We start from the raw sequence: 22,022 nt of genomic DNA on the forward strand, positions 1-22,022 counted from the left end.
ATTTAGGTCAGGTGGGAAAAGATGGGATGAGATGGGATGGGATGGGAAAGTATAAAAATTTATACTTCCCTTGTTTGGTTTTATATGGGGAAAATAATGGGAAAAACACTATTCATCATCTCCTACCTTCAGACAGTGCCGTCGGAGATGATGAATAATGCTTCTCCCAGTCTTCCACTACCCGCCGCACTGTCGCATCGTTGTATGCGATTACATTTCTGTGCAGTAGAAACGCGCATGCCCGCAGATCCCCTGAAAGCATCTCCCTAGCAGAAGCGACCATTGGGTTCAATTCGCTGATGACAGTTCACTACCATTTGGAATGTGGTTGCTTTGGAAGGAGGGTTACTATCAGCTTCAGTATCGCTGGTTAATCTCAGCTTCAGTGTTCAGTATCATTGGATTTCAGCCGGTTAATCTCAGCTTCAGTATCGCTGGACCTGTTAATCTCAGTTTCAGCCTCGACTGTTAATCTCAGCCTCGACTGGTTATTATCACTCTAGATTTTAGCTTCAGCATCGCTTCTTTGCTGAAATGAAAGATTCTCACTTTGAGGGGCGTCGGCAGAGAACGTCACCAGGCGATCGTCCTCAAGGAAGGGGAGGTAGTAGATCGCCGATGGTTTTGGTGCGACCCCTCCAGCTCCTGCTTCTAGGTTCGAACGTCACTGTCACCGAACCAGCTCCTCTTCTGTATTTTCCACACAAGTCATTCCTCACTCCCTCCTCTTTCTCAAAAATTTCCACTGGGGTCGCACGATTTTGGGATCTGACATCCCACATTTTTCTCATCCCATCCCTCTCTTTCCTTCAAAACAAATGAGAGAAAATAGTATTTTTAGAATATTCCCTTTTTCTCGTCCCCATCCCAGAAACCAAACGGAGCCTTAGAGTTAAAAATTTCCTCTTTAAGAGACGAGTCGAGGAAACGGACAAACACTTAGTGTTATTTAGATTCGGGTTCATGGGATCCGTCGGATCGGGCCCGACCCATTGACAGCCCTGACCATCGTTTCGAACTTGAATAGAAATCGAAACTCCGCGGACAACTTCAACTCTGCAATCGTGACTCTAGCAGTTCCTCCGTTCACCACTTAGGCACTCTCACCTCTCACTAGCAACAGATAGAGTAGAGAACTGGTAGTGTCACCTCCCCACCCAAAATGAATGTGAATTATAACCAATTAAAGCCATGGATTGAATCTTGAAGTCTCTTCTCTCTTTTTTGTTTGCTTGTTTGCTAATGCAAACCAAGAAACCTGCAATCCTTTGTTTGTTTGTTCGATTCTCTTTCTCGACAGTGTTAGCTCGTAACCCCGGAAAACCCTTTTTTTCTTTCTCACTTTCCACGCTAAGCCATCCAGAAACCGCCAAGTCCCACACACTCAAGACATGTATTGCTCTCCTGCGTTCACGCGCCTCCTCCAAACCCAAACTGAAGCAAATCCATGCCTTCTCTATCAGACATGGTGTCCCTCTTACCAGCACGGACTTGGGTAAGCACCTCATCTTCACTCTCGTGTCCCTTTCAGGCCCCATGACCTATGCCCACCATATCTTCTCCCAAATCCAGAACCCTAACATCTTCACTTGGAACACAATGATCAGAGGTTATGCTGAGAGTGATAATCCCAGGCCAGCCATTGAACTCTATCACCAAATGCACTTCCTTTGTATTGAACCTGACACCCATACCTACCCTTTTCTTCTCAAGGCTTGTGCAAAGGTATTGGATGTTAGACTAGGTGAAGGGATACATTGCATTGTTATAAGGAATGGGTTTGAGTCCTTGGTCTTTGTTCAGAATGCACTAGTTCATCTGTATGCTGCATGTGGGCTTGATGAGCGTGCACACAAGTTGTTTGAACTAACGCCCAAAAGAGACCTGGTGACCTGGAATTGCGTGATAAATGGGTTTGCCGTTAATGGGAGACCTAACGAGGTTCTCACCCTTTTCAGGGAAATGTGTTTTGAGGGTGTTAAGCCAGATGGGTTCACCATGGTTAGCTTGCTTACTGCTTGTGCAGAGCTTGGAGCTTTGGCTTTGGGCCGGAGAGCCCATGTATACATGTTTAAGGTTGGCTTGAATGAGAACTTGCATTCTGGGAATGCCCTTATAGATCTATATGCCAAGTGTGGAAGTATTAGAGAAGCACATATGATCTTTCACGAAATGGAGCTGAAGAGCGTAGTCTCTTGGACTTCCTTGATTGTTGGTTTGGCTGTTAATGGGTTTGGTAAGGAAGCACTCGAACTTTTTGAGGAGTTGGAGAGAGAAGGACTAAAACCTACTGAGATTACTTTTGTTGGGGTCTTATATGCTTGTAGTCACTGTGGAATGGTGGATGAGGGGTTTGGGTACTTTAAGAAGATGGAGGAGGAATATGGCATTGTGCCTAAGATAGAGCACTATGGTTGTATGGTTGATTTGCTTGGTAGGGCAGGGTTGGTACAAGAGGCACATGATTTTATTCAAAGCATGCCATTGAAGTCCAATGCTGTTATCTGGAGAACCTTACTTGGTGCTTGCACAATACATGGGAATTTGACTCTTGGAGAGGTGGCACGAGCCCACCTTCTTAGACTAGAACCTAGACACTGTGGGGACTATGTACTCCTCTCAAATCTATATGCATCTGAGAGGAGGTGGTCAGATGCACAAAAGGTGAGGAAGACAATGTTAAGGAGAGGGGTGAGGAAATTCCCTGGGCATAGCCTTGTTGAGCTAGGGAATTGTGTCCATGAATTTGTCATGGGGGATAGATCACATCCACAAAATAAGGAGATATATGAGAAACTAGAGGAGATAATGATTCTATTAAAATTGGAAGGATACGTGCCTCACACATCAGCAGTGCTTGCAGACATAGAAGAAGAGGAAAAGGAGAATGCTTTGAGTTATCATAGTGAGAAGATTGCAATTGCCTTTGCACTCATCAATACCATCCCTCATACTCCAATAACAGTGATTAAAAACCTGAGAGTGTGCGGAGACTGTCATCTGGTGATTAAGCTAATCTCAAAGGTCTATGATCGAGAGATTGTTGTCAGGGATAGTAGTCGGTTTCACCATTTTAGAGGTGGATCTTGTTCTTGTGGGGATTATTGGTGAACTGCCCCTCTGGTGATTATTAATTATTATAGGCCAACTCTTTGTATTAATTGTACTATAGTAGGTTTAACTGAAGTCAATATCAGTGATCCTACAAAAAAGGATGAGATGCTAACATCTAGAACCAGTTAACCAGATCACCATTCAACAACATGCATTATGGAAATCTACCAAGGCAAAACTTCATAGGATTTACTTTGGTCTTAGCTGAAATGAACTTTTACCAACTTGGCTTGGGTTTGTGGACTTGGCTATGCACAGGCTCAATGTGCTCATGAAGCGACTATTGAATTTGGAAGTTCAATTACATGCATGATGTATTCTGCAAGTAAGCTCTAGTTCAATTTTCCTTTTCTTGATTTTACACACATATGGTTATATGGTTTTATATATCTTGAAATAAAGATATATATTGAGCTGATATTGTAGTTCGTTTTTCTGGCTCTTCTTTTTCTTGTGCTTGTGAATTGTAAGCAGTTCATGTATTGTGAATCCATGAAATCAAGTTAGATGTCCAGTTTAAAGCGTCTTATTCGCAGAGTACCAAGTGGATATCTATATTCATTTTGGTGGAGCATAAATTATTAAATCACAATGTTGTTATAGTCAATTTTGATCTATTGAGATGAAATTCATCGCAAAGTTCCTATCATGTTGACTGAAAGAAATAAAACATCTATCAAGGGAGCCTAACTCTACATTTGATGGAAAACCAACTCATGTAAAAAAAAAACTTGCCTAATGCTAATGTTATAGCAGAAGGCAGAAGCAAAGAAAGTAAAATTGAAGGAAAAATCCAGAATCAAGGGAGTAAGCACATGGGTACACAGTTCCCTCTTTCATCAGGTGTGGAATCTGAACTAAAAAACATATAAGTTCGAAATATAAAACCATGAAAATATGTAAGACAATAGAGCTAATTGGAGAATATTTCCAGACACTAAGTTAAAAAATGATCTTTCTGTAATTGTATACCAGGCTATAATCTTGGAGTGAATACCTTGTTGTTCCACTCCTTTTCACATAAAATTTTATTAATGAAAATGCTGCTACTTATAAGGAAAAGGTAAAAATATCAGAAATCTCATCCTAGAAATTCAAAAAGAAAATCAATGTGTCAATTTTGTTATTGCTAAAAGTTTGAAGAAATTTCTATAGATGAAAACTGGGTGAATTAGAGTATTAGTTGGAATTTGTGTATTTTGTCTTGCCTGGAAAGCAACGAGGGATAGACTTCTTATTTGGAAGAGAAACAGTAAAATCTCTAAAAGAACCATGATTCATGTTCAGAGAGAATTGAAGGGGAAGCAGAGTTCTGTACCACCTACAGTGTAAATAACGGGTTAGTTGATTAAGTTTGAGATGGTTCTATTTAGACAGGAACCTCAAATTTTTAAATGAGTTGAAGAGAATTTTGGAGTTTGGCTTTTGAGATCTATTATGGGAGATGGAGAGGGATCCAATGGTTCCCTACCAGCTATCCTTTATTTTCCTGGTTGTCTGTATTACTTACAAATTATAACAGGGAGGTCACATTAATAACCCCATTACCCCATACATTGCTATCTTATATGATATATGGTTCCAACACCACACAACAGTATTGATTATATAGGTGTTGGGGGTAAAAAGCATTTCTTTATTTACTTTCTTTGTGTGTGTTGGGGGGGGGGGGTCAGCTTTGTGCGGGGTCGGTGACAGGTTGTTGGGAGTAAAATGTAATTTGACTATTGTATTTTTGTGTCTGTTGGGAAGTGGTCTTGGTTGGGGGTTGTCTTTTTGTCAAGTTCGGAAAACTTCTGCAAAGAGAGCTCAGTAGATCAAAGTAAGGGCTTGGGTCTCTCTTTCTATGCCTAGAATTCTTTTGTTCTTAGGCAATTTAATTGTTGCAGATACCTCATCATGGGTTTGGGCGATTTGGGGTCCTCAAAGCTCTTTTTCTCCTTTAAGATTCTATGTTTCTCTTCTTCCTTGGCAAACCTTTACCAATGGAAAAAATCAATAGAATCTTCACTGTAGTCGTTGATAGTTCAGAATCAGTTGAGGAGGTCCTTTTTATAATTTTGATATATTTCTATCTATATGTGGATGTACTCCTAAACCAACTTTGCTGTGATTTTTTTGTCAACTTCTCAAGATGATCTGTTATACTTAGAATTTATTATTTTTCCTATGTTAGTTATCACAAAGAAAATGACCTATTCTATGTCCTAATCTTGCCAATTTATTTACATCTTTTTATATCTATATTGTGATCTACTTTTCCATTAACAAGCTCATTTGGATTTGCAAAGCAGGGTTTCAGGGGAGATGATAATCTATAGTGCCAGGCTTTTTGCTTCAGAATAAAATGGAAGCTCCAGTTGAATGCATCCACATGGATCTCTGCGAAATGCATGACAAGGTTACCTCAAACCCAGTCCGCACACCAGAAAAATGAAGAAGATGAAAAAAGAAGTGCATGTTTGTCAGATATGTGTTCATGTTTGTTTCCGGATATCTTACTGATCCTTATCATTTTTTACTGGCGAGTAACTATATTGCTTATTCATTGAATTCTCTAACAAGAGATGATGCTATAAAAGATGAGAGACAAATCTTCTCTTTTGTAAACGAGTTTTGGTTGTGAAACTAAGGTGGCGTTTGATAAATCTGAAGTCTGATTTCCGACAAGAGATGATTTTCTGCTTTTAAGAGCTCTGAAAAGAGCAAGGTTTAATTTAGCTGAATGAGATGGCTGTTCAGCGGGCCATCCAAATGAGCTTGTTAATGGAAAAGATAAGATAGTTTGAGTTTGAGCAATTCTCCAACATCTGAAACTGTGAAGTTTATTATTTTACCCTTAGAAATAAATAGTTTGATAATATTATAATAATAAAAAGAATATTAAATAAAATATTATGATTTATTGAAATAAATAATAATTTATTATTTAATTAATAATAATATTTATTTATTATTATTAACTAATAATGAATAAAAAAATTTTAATTATTATTGTTAAACATATTATTAGATATTCTTATTACTAAATATATATTATTAGTAATATTATTATTTATTTAAATAAAGAAATGATAATGTTTATTATGATTATTAAATAATAATATTTAATATTATAAAATAATAATTATTATTTTAAATAAATATTAGTTTTGTTATTAAATAAATGTTGTTATTTATGTAAATAATAATATGATTTATTGTCCAATTAATAATAAATATTTACTAATAATACTTATAATGATTATTATTAAACAATATTTTTTAATATTTAATAATATTATTTAAACAAATATTAATATTATTTATTATTATTAAATAAATGAAAGTAATGAAGGTATTAACATCATTTCATCACGTCTGAAATGCATCTGATTCTAATAAGATACGAGATTTTTTGTTTTTATTTTTATTTTTTCTTTTTGGTAGAAGACATGAGTTCAGGTTTTACCATTTCAACAGTCTTTTCTCTTTTCAGATGTTAGAAATAGATATAATCTCAAGCACCCTTTACCTCTAAAAATCAAGTTTTTCAGATATTTAACGTCGGAAAGGTGTTGGTCACATCAGAAAGACTGATGCTATTGTGGAAATTTGGATCTATGGACATGTGAGGATGGAGTTTCACTTATTTCTGCAGTTCCTGCACTTGATAAAAAAGTGGACGTCTGTTCAACCATATAAATGAAGTCAAAATATGATGAGCGCATAACTGGTAGCCACCCATCCATGCTTCCATTTCCAAGTTTGTTGAGTTGCTTGATCAATCTCCACTTGATTAGTTCAAGCAGCATTTGCGACTAGATATGGGGGGCAATTAAGACGTATGCAGTCTTCATCAACTTCCTGAAGACAAATTCCATCCCAATGGGGCAATGGAGATACTTCAGAACAGGTTTATTCGGTTAGGAAATACTTCAATTGGTTTAAGCTCAAGGATGCCATTTCTGACATAAATGAAGTGGTATTGACAAAATTTGATGTTGTACGGTGCTATTTCCTGATGGAAAGATGGACGACCTCGACCTGTGCACCTCAATCATCAAAAACATCAAAGATGTATTTGGTTGGGTGGGAGACATAATAATGGAAACAGATCGATGCTGGTGTTTGGACCGGAGAACTTTGAACTCCTAAGCTACGTGAGGATTGGTGATGTAATCTAACTCAAGAACTTGTTTCCAGCACCGAAGAACATCAGTTTTTCGGAGTACGGAAAGACCCGATGCAGAATTCTGAATTCTAGCCCCCCCTACATCTTATCCGTCCATGAATTTGGTATCAGTTCAAGGTTAGGATGCATTTTTCCTATAATATGGGGCTATAAAATTCTGATCTGGGCTGATTGGTCATTCTCCCTAATTTTTTTTTAGTTCTTTTCTTTTTTCCCTCCCTAATAAATTAACAGGAAAACGATGACTAGGAATATCCGAATATGGATTCATAAAATTCCAATATATTAATAATGGTTCTTTATATTTCAGAATAATTTAGCTGATGATATAAATATATGTTCATTGGTACTGGTAAAATCTTGGCCTCTTGGGGAAGGATGAGAAATTTGAGAATGGGTTCGTGTCTCAAGGCATGTAATGATGCAATGCCAAAAGCCAGGACCGTAACCCATGAGCAACGAGAAGCAGCGGGTGATGCTCATTGGACCATCATCACCACTGCCGATCGGACAAGGTGCCAAGTCTGGAACGAACCCCAAGGTTGAGTCATCCCGGTTCGGGAAGAAGGGGACAATCACTCCCACCGCCATCACTGTCATCAACGGTGGTCGAAAGCGAGAAACAGAGTTGCCGCCTTCACGTCTCCCTCCATTTCTCCCTCTCGTCTCTCCTCTCTCCTCTCTTCTCTCTCTCTCTTCCAATCCTTCACCGTGCTCATCCTCAAAGTCTCCCAAGTCTTGTTTCTATAGAACCAGCACCATAACAACCCACTCTACCCTCCGATCGTCTGCATCGTCAACCTCGACACCCCGATCGATGACCCAGAAGCCGATAATTTCCGATACATCATCGTTGCTAGGCTCATTAATTCAATTTCACTATGATCTGGTTTGGTTTGTGATGTAGGCGCACCTGGCCCGGACCAATAGGATGCCTGCGCGTGTTCGAAGGAGGTGCTTAGAGCAGACCCAATCAGGGAGCGCGTGGACAGAGGTCAGCATGCAACCCGGAACCAATGGCGCGGGTGCATTTGGTGGCCTCGGATGACCACACACCTCATGTCTGGACTGCATCCTGACCGTCTGAGCTCACATACCTCCAGGCAGCCTCAAGTATAAATAGAGCGCTACCCCCTTAAGGTAAACATTTGGAACTGGAACTTGAATTTAAGAACTCGTACTCCCTTTGTGGCCTCGTCCACCTCACATTGCACCTATACTAACTTGACCATTGGAGTTTTCGCCTCGGGTACTAACGCGGGGCCTCTGACATCCTTCCTCATTTGCTCCTCGTAGGACTGGCCTACCTGCCCTCATGTCACGGTCTAACACGGGCTTAGCCTTGCCTACGCTTGGCGGGCTTACGTTAAGGGACACCATCATTATTTTTACCTGTAAGATTTTTGGGAAAAGTGATGTTATCTTTAGGCAGACCTCCAAAAGCTTAACGTACTCTTTGAGGAGGGGTGGTCGACCTCCTTGAGTGCCTAACCTTGGCACTCCTAGACCAACATCCCTTGCGGGGTGGCCCTGGTTAATGGCTAGCATGGCTACCAGGGTTCCTCATGGGTGCACACATGCTCATGGGGATAGTGCATGGACCGGCACTGCGCCACCGACACTTAAGGAAGGCTTGGCATACGGGCCTGGCTTAAGCATGACCCTTCACCATGATAGCCCCTTGCCTAAGCTGAATGAGCTATCCCATTGCCCATAGCGCACGGGTATGTTCTGGCCCAAGCGGTTGCCTATCATCATCGACACATCAGGTGCCTACATGATCGGCATACAGGAGTCCCTCTCATCGGCGCCTAGTTGCCTCTCATCATGGTTGTCCCCCTTTAGCACGTAAGAGGTGCCTCCCATGGTCCGGTTAGAGCCAGCAGAGAGCCCCGACCATGCGAACTGAGGTCATGATCTAGTGCTACTGAACTTGGTGGAGCCATCACATCGGGCAACTCCTAGCTCCAAGCACACATAAGGCTTGTCCTGGCTGGCCTTGGCCTGGATGCCGCACGGGTTTCTTCCGCTACAGAACTACCCCATGACACTTGGCTGCCCCTAGGCCTCAGACTACTCAACCATGCCTCAGCTTGGAAGAGAATTTACTATGTTGCCCTCAGCCTACTTTCCCCAACAAAAATTGGCATCGTTTGTGGGAATGGTTGCTACGACTTCCCTTAACTTAATTTACTCTAAGAAACTCAAGCAATAACTCCTAAGCTTCAGCGGATGTGCTAGCCAACTGCCAAGGACCTTCCGACCTCCCAGTCAAGGAAGGGACGAATCTGCAGAGTCTCACGATTATCGCCGAGACCAAGAACACCACTACTACCGAAGAGAAGACTCCCAGGATGAAGGATGGCGGTCGGGCCACCACAGCCCCCCTTTGAGGGTTGAGGACCGACACTGTGCCTCTCCCTCCCGCATCTCGAACCTCCGAGACCTCCTGAATGACAGGCGGGTCAGAGGACACAGACACACGCCCACATTAGCGTACTCGGGGAACTAGACTGATCCACACCGCGTCCAAGAGAACTAGGACGGGGCCCAAGCTCCCCTTGACCAAAGAATCGTTGACCTGCAAGCACAGCTCGACACCATCAAGGACGAGTTTCGCCAAGTTAGGGAGAGCCAAGCCGAAGCCTCGGCAGCCAAAACCCTCCGTTTGGGAGAATGGACGCTTTCACCCCTGACATTATCTCTTAACCTCTCCCACCGCACTTTAAAGCGCTCGCACTCGAGATGTATGACGGGACGACAGACCCGGACAATCACTTGGAAAGTTTCAAGGCGTTCATATTCCTCTATGGATATTCCGACGCCCTGACGTGCCAGACTTTCCAAGCGACCTTCAAGGGGGCAGCCCGCCGATGGTTCTTCGGACTCCCCTTCGGTTCATCGGCTCATGGGAACAATTCGCCAACCTCTTCCTCGCCCACTTCATCAGCAGCAAGCAATGCCAGAAGAGTGTCATCTCTCTCATGGCCGTCAACTAGAAGCACGGTGAGAGCCTACGGTCCTACATCGATTGCTTTAAGATGGAAGAACTCGAAGTCTAGGACCCCGATTCCATGGTCTCCATGCACGCCGCCATCAATGGCCTCCTATCGGGCTCAGCCCTCAAGTGCTCGGTAGCCAAGACAAAGGAGAGGCCGACCACCATCACAGAGGCCCAAAGAAGAGAAGAAATGGAGATAGCCACAACAACAACAACAGCAACAAGGACAACAAGAAGCCACTGACCTCGGCCCTGGCTTACAGCAAATACACGCCACTCAACTTCACTTGAACACAGATCCTCATGCAAGTAGGGAAAGAGGAGTACGTGAAGTGGCCAGAGAAAATGAAGAGGAACCCCAAGAGGGGAAACCTGAAGAAGTACTACAAGTATCACTGTGACACCAACTATGACACTGAGGACTACTATGAGTTGAAGAATGAAGTTGAGTCCCTCATCTGTCAAGGTCATTTGAAGCAGTACATAGGGGGTGAGGTCGACGCCTTGTCCTCGCACCAGTTGCAACAATAACAATAGCTAGCCAATGTCATAGACATCATCATTGGGGGCACGGCTTCGGGTGGAGCCTCGGCCTCGGCCCGCAAGGCCTATGCTAGACAGTTGAACATCCAAGAGCCAGCTCCTAAGAAGCCAAAGCAGAATGAAGCCCTTGCGTTCATAGACGAGGACTTGAAGGGGATCTTAGTCCCCCATGATGATACGCTCGTAGTATCCACCATCATCGCAAATTTTATGATGAAGAGGATACTGGTGGACAACAACTCCTCAGCCGACATCCTCTTCTGTGATGCATTCGAGAGAATGAAGCGGCTTCTCCGGAAATGTGGTCAGACCGAAGGGAAGAATCACCCTACCAGTCATAGTAGGGACGGATCCTCGACAGGTGACGAGGTTGAACGAGTTCTTGCTTGTAACGATTGGATCCCCCTACAATGCCATCATTGGGAGGCTGACCCTCCACGTGCTCAAGGCAACCATCTCCTCCTATCACCTCGCCCTCAAATTCCCGACTGAGCACGGCGTTGGAGTCATTTGGGGGGGGGGATCAATAAGTCACCCGCCAGTGCTATGTGGTCGCACTAAAGGGTAAGAACAAGGAAGCCCTACCGCTTGAGGGCCTCGACCTCAGGGAGGAACCAACGAGCTGAGGCCAGCTAACCAAGGACCTCATCTTGGTTACCCTAGACGAGGCCGAGCCCGAGAAAGCAGTTTGCATCGGGTCCAACCTTCCCCCAGAGAGCCTATCCAAACTAATAAGTTTCCTCAGAATCAATGCCAATGTCTTTGCTTTATTTGCCGCTGACATGCCCGAAATTGACCCTTCGGTCATTACTCACAAGCTGAGCGTGGACCTGAGCTCTAGGCCAGTTCGGTAGAGAAAGAGAAACTTTGCACCAAAGCGATGGACGGCTATAAGAGAGGAAGTTGATAAGCTACTCGATGCTGGATTTATCCGAGAGGTACATTACCCTAACTAGTTGTTCAATGTGGTTATAGTGAATAAAGCTAACGGGAAGTGGTGGATTTGTATTGACTTCATAGACCTTAATCGATCCTGCCCCAAGGATAGTTTTCCTTTGCCAATGATAGACCACCTCGTTGACGCCACCACAGGTTACAAGCTACTTAGCTTCATGGATGCCTTCTCCGGATATAACTAGATCAAGATGCACCCCAAGGAGGAAGAGAAGACCCCGTTTATCACCGAGCATGACACGTACTGTTACAAGGTCATGCCCTTCGGCCTCAAGAATGATGGGGCCACCTACCAACACCTCGTTAACAAAGTCTTCAAGCATCAGATGGGGACAAACGTCGAAGCCTACACTGACGACATGGTGGTGAAGAGCCTGAAGGCCGACCAGCACACCTCGGACCTAGCTGAGACTTTTGACACCTTGCGAAGATACAACATGAAGCTTAACCCTAGCAAGTGTGCCTTTGGCGTCACATTAGGCAAGTTCTTAGGCTTGTCGTCATGCAGCGAGGTATAGAGGCTAACCTAGAGAAGATCCGAGCTATCTTGGACATGGCACCAACTCGGTCAGTCAAGGAAACTTAGAGACTCATCGGCCGAGTGGCTGCCCTCAACCGCTTCATTTCAAAATCGGCTGACTGCTGCCTACCTTTCTTCCGAGCCATCAAGAAATTGAAAGGCTTTCAATGGAGGAAGAGTGTCAACATGCCTTTGAAGAATTAAAGCACTACCGTGCCTCGCCTCCCCTCCTCACTCAGCCACTCCCAGGAGACGTGTTGTGCCCGTATCTCTCGGCCGGGGACGAGGCCATCAATTCAGTACTGATTAGAGAAGATGGAGCGCAAAGACCAATTTACTATGTTAGCAAGGTCCTCTCGATGCTGATACCTAGTATCCCAAAGTAGAAAAACTAGACCTCGCCCTCGTGGTCTTGGCCAGGAAGCTCAGGCCATATTCCCAAGCCCAAGCCATCACGATCCTGACAAACCAACTTCTTAAAGCCGTCCTCGCCAAGCCAGAAGCCTCGGGACAAATGATCAAGTGGACCATCAAGCTATATGAGTTTGACCTACAGTACCAGTCGAGCCGCAATCAAAGCACAAGCTTTGGCTGATTTTGTGACAAAATGCACCTTCAGCTGATCCCTCCGCCAAGTCCCTGAAGAAGAGCAAGAAGAAAGGCATCAACTGGCCAAGTCCGAAGGAGCTCGGTCCACCTGGAAGTTGTTCGTTGATGGATCATCCAACTCTAAGGGAAGTGGAGCCGGTCTCATACTCCTCAACCTGGATAACACCGAAGTAGGGTATGTGTTGAGGTTTGACTTCTCAGCCTCCAATATTGAAGCCGAGTATGAAGCCCTCCTCGCCGGATTACAGCTCACGAAAGACCTCGGCTCCCAACACATTGAGGTCTTCAGTGACTCTCAGTTGGTAGTTAATCAAGTCTACAGGGAGTATGAGGCTAGGGAGCAAAGCATGACCAAATACCTAGCCAAGGTGTAGGAGCTAGCCCGCCACTTCTAGCACCTCTCCCTACAACAAGTTTTGCGATCTGAGAACATGAGAGCTAACGCCCTATCCAAGTTGGCAAGCACCTCCGACACAGCCCTCGGCCACATTATCCACGTGGAGAGGTTAGCTCACCCCATCATCGAAGAAGTCCATGTACTCCTAGTGCAGGCCGAGCCATCCTAGATGGATCCCATCATTGCATTCCTCTTGACCGAGCAGTTGCTTGACGACATGAATCAAGCCAAATGGATCCATTGGCAGGCTGCCCACTACACTTTACTCGAAGGGAATCTATACTAAAGATCTTTTACCTTGCCTTACCTCCGATGCCTCCACCAGGAGGGTGAGTATGTGCTTCGAGAGGTTCACGAAGGCATCTGCGGCAACCACCTCGGAGGAAGAGTCTTGGCCCAAAAAGCACTGGGCCAAGGGTATTTCTAGCCAACAGTTCATAAGGATGCAACCGAGCTGGTGTGAAAATGTGATCGATGCCAGAGACACTCCAACATCTCCCACCGGCCAGCCACAACCCTGTCGGCCCTCAGCAATCCTTGGTCCTTTACTAAGTGGGGCATGGATCTCCTTGGCCCTTCCCTCAAGCCATCAGAAATAGAAAGTACCTCGTCGTTACCATTGACTACTTCACCAAATGGGTTGAAGCTGAAACCTTAGCCACCATCACAACTAGAATGATACAAAATTTCTTCTAGAAGAACATCATCTGCCGCTTCGGCCTCTCCCACATGCTAGTCACCAACAATGGGAAGCAGTTCGATGACACGAAGTTTCGAGAATGGTGCGCCTCCCTCAGCATCAAGTAGTAGTACACCTCAGTGGGCTACCCTCACACTAGAAGGGCTGAAGACTAGACTTGACAGAGCCAAAGGCCTCTGGGCTGATGAACTAAATAGCGTCCTATTGGCATACTAGACGATACCTTGGACAGCCATGGGAGAAACTCCATTCAACTTAACTTACGGCACCGAGGTCGTCATTCCAACAGAGATCGGCCAGTCGATGCTTCGAACTGAGGCATATAGCAAAGCTGAGAACAACGAAGAACTCGGAACCAACCTAGACCTATTGGAAAAAGTTTGAAAACAGGCACAGATCAGAGTAGTAGCCTACCAGCAAAGAGTAGCTCGCTACTATAACTCAAGGGTGAAAGAAAGACATTACAAAGGAGACCTTGTCCTCAAAAAATTCATGGTGCCTGAGCCCGGTGTAGGCAAATTCGAACCCAATTGGGAAGGTCCCTACAGAATCAAGCAAGTCGTCGGCCTCGACACATTTCGATTTGAGCATCTGCATGGAAGACCAGTCCCTCGAACATGGAACTCCGAAAACCTCCGGATGTATTACTAGTGAATGTACTCCCTATTAGCTAAACAATGAATAAAAGTGCAAAGTTCCTCCCCCCCCTTCCCCCCCTCCTTGGCCCAAGGCCTTAGTGTACAAGTTCTCGCTTTTGCCAGCAGCCAGGACCGCTTGGCTACACAACCAGCCGACGCATACAGCCTCTCCTGAGGTTACACGCTCGGATTGAATGATGGTTGGACACACGGTTCCTTGCGAACCATATGTCCACCTCGCCTTCACACTAAGGTAGGGAATAATGGGGACCTCGGCTACGAGCGTCAACCAAAAACCTAGTCCGTAACGAACATACACTAAGAATAACCTAAGTGCTTTGCCAAACAGGAAGGGTACGGAAACCTCGGCCAAGCGCAGCTTGAAAGCCTCGGCCATCGAGGGATCACACCTCAGGGGCACTCCTAAGAAAGTTAAGCCAAGTCAACCAAGATATCCACCTCACCCCGACCCCTCAGTGGCGGCAGATCACCTAGGCTTCACTCACTTAGTGATGCAAAGGTCAAGAGGGAAACAACCTCGACACCTCAGTGGCTCCCCCCGACCTCCCCCAACCAACATCTTATGAAGGTGAAAAGCAGGCCAGGAGAGCTAGGGACTTCGCCTCCCCTTCCTCCCTGAGAAGCAAGGGGCCTCAATCACTTCGGTGCCTTAGCTCGACCTCGCCCGATCTCCTTAAATTCAACTTCCTAGGCGAGTGACTAAGTGGCAGGCCCCCTCAGATGATGACTTTTTGCTACTTGTGACCTCTCGGAAGGGGGCATAGACCCCTGCATACACAAAAAAAAAGAAAAGAGAGAAAGGAGCAACAAAGGCACAAGACATGCAAAAAGTATACTTCATTAAGTGTTCACTTTCAGATCTTACAAAAATAAGGCCTTGGATGAGGAGGGCGGGCCCTTTACAAAAAAGATAAACAAAAATACAAGAGAGAAGCAACAAAAAAAAAATAGAAGAGCTGCCTATGCATCACCCTCGGCAACAGGAGCAGCAGAGTCCTCGGTACCAGCAAGAAGCAGGGCAGGGTGGCAAGGACCCCTCTCGCCCATGACTAGCACAGACACCAAAGCCGAAATCGAGGCCTCCAGACGACAGGAGCCTCCATGACATCCCTTAGAGAAAGGAGCGAAGATCGAGTTGATGCCATCGCACGCAATGCCAAGATCATCCCCAACAAGCCGAAGCCGAGGCCGAAGCGCTCATCAAGTATGCCCAACGGCGCCTCCTAGCACAGACAATGCACTCTCTTTGCCTGAAGCCAAGGTCCACAACTCAGACCTCCACCACGGCCTTGAGAGTGGGGGGCAAATGATGTAGGTGCACCTGGTCCGGACCAATAGGATGCTTGCGTGTGTTTAGGGGCGACACTCAGAGCAGACCTAATCAAGGCACACGCGGAGCAGAGGTCGGCATGCAACTCGGAACCAATGGCGCGGGCGCACTTGGCGGCCCCGGATGACTGCACCCCCCATGTCCGGACCGCATCCTGATCGTCTAAGCTCACCTACCTCCAGGTGGCCTCAAGTATAAGTAGGGTGCTACCCCCTCAAGGTAAACATCTAGAATCTAGGACTTGAATTTAAGAACTCGCTGCTCCCTTTGTGGCCTTATCTGAGTACTCTCTCTTAGGCCTCATCCACCTCGCATTGCACCTATACTAACTTGATCGTCGGAGTCTCCGCTTCGGGTACCAACCCTGGGCATTTGATGTCCTTCATCTTTTGCACCTCATAGGACTAGCCTACCTACCCTCAGCCGCCTTGAGGCCTCAGACTACTCGGCCACACCTCGGCTCGGAAGCAAATTTATTGTGTTGCCCTCTGCCTACTTTCCCTAGCAACAGTTTGCAATAGAAAGACAGGGGTGGAATGAAAAAGAGTGTGGGAGAGAGGAGAGGAAGAAGAAAAAGAGGAGAGGAGAGAGAAAAATCAATGGTGACTTACCTTGCCAATCCAAATTCGTTCTTCAAACTTCGTCCGCAAGAGAGGAAAGAGGGTTAGAAAGTTTAGAATAGGGTAGTGTAAAGGGTTTGAGGGCATGTTATTTTGTTTTTCACTATTTTGTTATCTGACAAATTTCTTAAACTAGCCATATAGTTTAGCTAATTGATTAACGTTATCTTACTGTTTATATATTGTCTTAAAGTATCCTTATTGTTTCTAAAAAAATAGAATGTCAAATTTATCTTTCACTATTCCTCAAATTTTCAAAATAAAACCCAATTAATAAAACCTTTCAGAACCTTCCAAAATTCTCTATGTCATGCATTTATTGCATCTCGTTATTGCCATCATTGTCGTCATCACTACATCCATCGTCCATCACTTCAAGAATGTTCTTGGCGTAGAAATTCAAGCGCAATCAAGCGATTCTTGGTGAGAAACATTGCCATCCCCACCAGTTGTCACAACCTTGAGACTCTACAGCAATTTGGATGCAAGAGGATATGGGTATCGTCTGTACTGAAAGAATGGTAGGATCCATCTAATGGACGCCAAAAAGATTGCGGAATGGGTGGGCGAATTTCAAAAATTTTTCTACCTTCTTCCAATTGGGAATCGTAATCCCTAAATTTAGAATACAATATTCAAGGATCCTACTTGAACCATAATCGAACCAGATCTGAACCAAAAAGAAAAGGGAGGATTATACCTGATCCGGAAAAGCAATATCTCCCAATGTTGGTGTTCACGCCCAAAGAGGACACCAAGATCCGCTCCTGCTGAAGATGACACAGCTGTAGGTGGAACGGAACCAGCAGAGTGCGTCCTACACACTGGATCCTTCTCAAGAACCCTCTGGAAACTCTGAGCACCAAATCTTTTACAGTCTTTTCTGCAAGACCGATGTCAAGAATCGATTTCTTGATTTCTTTCTTCTACAAAGATCAAATCTTGCAAGAAGGAATGGTGGCGGCTGGAGGAGAACTCCTGGGACGAAGATGGTTGAACTGCTTCTCTTTTCTCTTGAGTGTGAATGAGATCTAATCTCAATTCGTAGGATGCTTTCTTGCTTACTACCCTTGGTTCGAAATCTAATGTGTCTCTTAGGGTTTCTCCTCTTTTTCTTCTTGATTAAGAAACCTCCTAATTAGGAGTTATCCCAATCCAAATTAGTATTTGAATAGGGGATGATCTTAATCCTATCTACAGATTAAGTTAGCTTACTCCTAATCTTATCAGGAGTTTACCAGATTCAAATCTGATTTGAATTTGGTCTCCTAGAGTGGATAAGGTTAAAGGCCCATTTCTTTTGCTAACATTAATCTCAGATCCGCCCCATAGATGGGTGATCATATCAGCCCAACTCGAAATGGGCTTTTGGCCCATTAAGTGTTCAGTGCTTAACTAGTTTCCAATCTGTTGCCCAGTTGGGCTTCTTTGTATGGCGTGGGACCCAAGCATTGATCTACACACCAGCCACATGGGTTCGGCCCAGCCAAATTCATTGAAAAACTCAGTGAACCCCTGAGCCCATCACATGGACCTTATGGGCCCAACACTTACATTAAGTGGTCCCTGGGCCAAGCCATCTTATAAAAACCCAGGGACTGTGGGCAGGTGCAAGATTAGCCCATCAGGTACTATCCTAAATGGTCTTACACTTAACCTCTCAGCCCTTAATGATCAAGCACTGCCCGACAAGAGAGGACCTCTCCTTCGGCTGCAAGGAACAGTGCCGCACTCTCCACTCACATGGATCCCGGGAATTAAAACCATTTGCAAACACTTTGAAACCATACATATATATATATATATATATATATATATATATATATATATCATATATAAATTTTGCAAAACAAAATTCCAACGATTGAAATCAACTGCCGGCAGTTTGGTTTCCATCAGAGAAAGTGCATTCCCAATCATTACCTTTGTCCGACAAAGGGGCTGATCCTGTCACTATGATCACCCACTCAGATGAATTCTCAGACTGCCCCAACATGCCCAGGTTTTGACCCCCGCTAAGGATCTCACTGATTGGCATATCAAAGACAGCCCGATCCAACACCTAGTGAAGTGTCATAATCGAGTCTAGGGGTCAGGTGTAACTTTCCAGTTTTGCCCATCTATCTCCAAGGTCCAGGGCAATACTAGAAATCTGGTCCGGTTCAAGGATTCAAGTAATCCCATACTGCATGTGCCTTGGGTCTTACCCTGGTGGCCGAGACAGGCCATCCCAACACTTGGTGGCACACCAGTATCAGCCTTAGAAGGATAAATCTCCCCAGACTTATTCAATGGCTGTGAACATTTAAAACTAACACGAGTCTCTATAAGTGTCCAGTTTTAGGGTCTTACACAGAATTATACCAAACAACATGAATCAAACATGCATTTTATTTATTTACACTAAATATCAAAAGTACATCAAATCGGATTGAAGCTAAGGGCATACAAAACTGTCTAACATGTACATGAGGGTGTTGAGGGTTAAAATAAAATAAATATAAAAAAAAGCAATATGATGCATTTCTTGGGCAATCTCCATTGTTGTCTACTACATTGGGAGACAACAGGGTTTACTTCTGAGTTGGTGCTTGAAATGAGGAGTCTAGAGAGGAGCCCCATGAGGTCTCTAGAAATGAGGAGTCTAGAGTTGGTGCTTGAACTTCACCGATGCCAAAAGGGTTTATGGCTGCAATTCTAGGCCCAATTGGTCAAAGGAACTGGAGCTCAGGGCACCTATACCATGACTCTCACGGTTATTATTGTTTGGGTGCTTTGCATCTCCCAAAGGACCCAACCCACTCACTATCCCTTGTCTGTTCATGTATCACACATTCGTTGTCGATGCCACCACCGTGGGCAATGGTCGAAGTAGTTGGTAACAAGGTTCAAAGTATTGATTTGTATCGGCTGATACATATCATGCCGGTGGCTTCCTGATACGCCCTTACAGGGGTGTATCGGGGTTCTGACCGGTTCAGGGGGTGGAGGAGCCTTAAACCGGCCCCCCTGAATCGGTTTTGAAAAAAATAAAAAAGGCAAAAAAACACTATTGATATCGCCCGATACGGCCCTACCGATGTATCGGGCGTATTGATATTTTGATCCTTGGCTGGCAATTGGACATGATCTGATTTTCTAGGAGTTCCATATCCATGAGGCACCTAGAAGTTTTTTGTGACAAAGGGTATTCTAGGGATTTTTGAAAAATATATCAGTTATATGATGTCAATGTGAACGGTTTATGATGGAGAGGTAATGGTAGGGTAGGTTTTAGACGATTGTCAGAAATAGTAGGTACTATAAGACAATATGTAAACAGTAAGAGTAGAATTCGACAATTAGCTAAATCATAAAGGTAGTTTAAGAAATTTGCCCAAAATTTTATTATTAAAGGGGCATTTTTGTTCCATTCAAGTGTTAGTGGCTTTCCCCTTGGGTGGAAAAGTTATTGACCCACTTAGGAGATGAGTATCACTTACCCGGGTTGGTGATACCTAGGAAAACAAACTTTCCCCAGTCCCCACATAAATCTGAAAAAAGAATACGAATTTCTTGGTCAATGAGTATCACTTACCCGGGTTGACCAATTTTTCCCTTTCAAAATCCAAAAAAAAGAACGCCCCCTTATATGACCTGAAAATTAGAGTGGCTGGGGATGTTAATATAATAATTAAATAATCATTCTCTTAAATTAATTTTGTCGTAGATGTGGATTTTCATTTGGATGCTCTTAACAAGTATCTAGGTATGCCAATAGTGCTTTTCTTGCAAGTTGCAAAGGACTTATGAGCATCTGTCTAACCTATTCTTGTGATGATGTGATTTAATTTTTTTTACTGCTAAATAGTTTATATGTGCTATTGATGGCAGTTTCTTTTCCTTGACATCTCCCTCCACTGCGTGCCAGGAATTTTCTTAAATTTTGAAGGCTATGGCAGTCAATATGTATGAAAGTATGATGGGTTGGTTGGAATTGACCCGTCCTGATTGATATTCTATCGGTACCGGATTTTAATCTAGATTTCGCAGTGCCACGGATGCCTCCACCACAGGAACAGTGCCCTTAAAATTCCTAACTCAAAACAGATTTATCAGGCATCTATGATGCACGAGGATGTTCATGTTACATGCTTGCTTTAAGAGGGATGAGGAAATAAGCTTGGGAATTGGGAAATCAATCAAGGAAACTGGAAATGAAAAATGTTTAAGAGATTAACAAGATTTATTAATGAATAAAGAATTCTCAGGATTCACCTACTTCTCAGACATCTGTTTTGGTGGAGGCAGTCATGCCTCTGGAGTGATGATGTGTTACCTTCGGTATTGCTCAACTGTCCTTTTTATTACGTTTCTTTTAATATCTGGTCTCTTGTACTACCAGTGCATATAAATGGAGGCCCAGAGGGTGTTTGGCATTTCCTTATTTATCTGCCGCTGCAATAATTAGTCACATCAGTGTTTTTCCTTTGCTTTTGTATCCATTGAAGTATCGTTCGGGTTGTGGCAAATTGAGAAACGAAAAAGCAAAATCACTAATTGGGCATTGAGCATGCACTCACTGGTCTCCACAATTGTTGGAGATGGAAGCAAAACAACATAACAAACTAATTGGGGTTGTGTTTGGTAGCATTGCTATTTATTTTTACCTGAAGTGTTTTGGGTTGATCAACACAAATTGATGAAAAATATGTATAGTTATGGTCACATCACATATGAGAATCACTTCAACTAGAAGAGATGAAATGTGGGACCTAAGTAGAAACAAAAATTTGTATTGATCAACCCAAAACGTTTAGGGTAGAAAAAAAAAATCTCAGATTTTATTAAACCCGAAAATGTTTCAGGTAAAAATAGCAATTTATATTGGTCAACCCAAAACTTCTCACAAATTTGCATTGAACAATCCAAAACATTTGAGGTAGAAACAGCAATAGTACCAAACACAACCTGGATATTAAATTCCCAGTTCCCATACACCATGCTTAGAGTTAGAAGATAACAATTCGTGATCAAGTCCCATTGTCCTAAAGTATGTCATTCACTACTCATCTTTTCTCATTTTTCTTTACTGAGCATGTGTTGCTGGTTGACCATGTTTAGATGACTTGTTGAATCAAATGCAGACAATTCAGGTATAGTTTCATTTAGGGCAGATACATGATTAAAGTGCTTTATGTTCAAGCAAAGCTTTGTCTTTGCATGGGAAATGAGCGGAGTTCCTTGTGAACTAAATCTAAACTCAGGTCCACTAAAATGGCTTCTCAGAAAATTACTGTCTTCAATCTGTTGATAATTCAATGATTTGAACTAAAAATGTAACAGGTGAAGTCCTTTAGCCCCAGCACGGTCATTTTCTCAGCTTCTCTTTCATTCTTTCAACTACAGTCCTCAGAGTGTC

General features: G+C 43.7%; 1 protein-coding gene across 1 annotated transcript; it reads left to right on the plus strand.

The window, feature by feature from the left end:
* The first annotated feature begins 1,052 nt into the window (after positions 1-1,052).
* Positions 1,053-5,762, plus strand: LOC104588796 (Tetratricopeptide repeat (TPR)-like superfamily protein). The gene is made up of 2 exons (XM_010246882.3): positions 1,053-3,439; positions 5,409-5,762. Exon 1 carries the CDS (start codon positions 1,243-1,245, stop codon positions 3,109-3,111), a length of 1,869 nt encoding a protein of 622 aa, XP_010245184.1. The 5' UTR covers positions 1,053-1,242; the 3' UTR covers positions 3,112-3,439; positions 5,409-5,762.
* Positions 5,763-22,022: the final 16,260 nt, after the last annotated feature.

This window comes from Nelumbo nucifera, chromosome 3 (assembly GCF_055504915.1).
Source record: "Nelumbo nucifera cultivar China Antique chromosome 3, China Antique-T2T, whole genome shotgun sequence".
In the NCBI taxonomy this organism is placed as follows: Eukaryota; Viridiplantae; Streptophyta; class Magnoliopsida; order Proteales; family Nelumbonaceae; genus Nelumbo; species Nelumbo nucifera.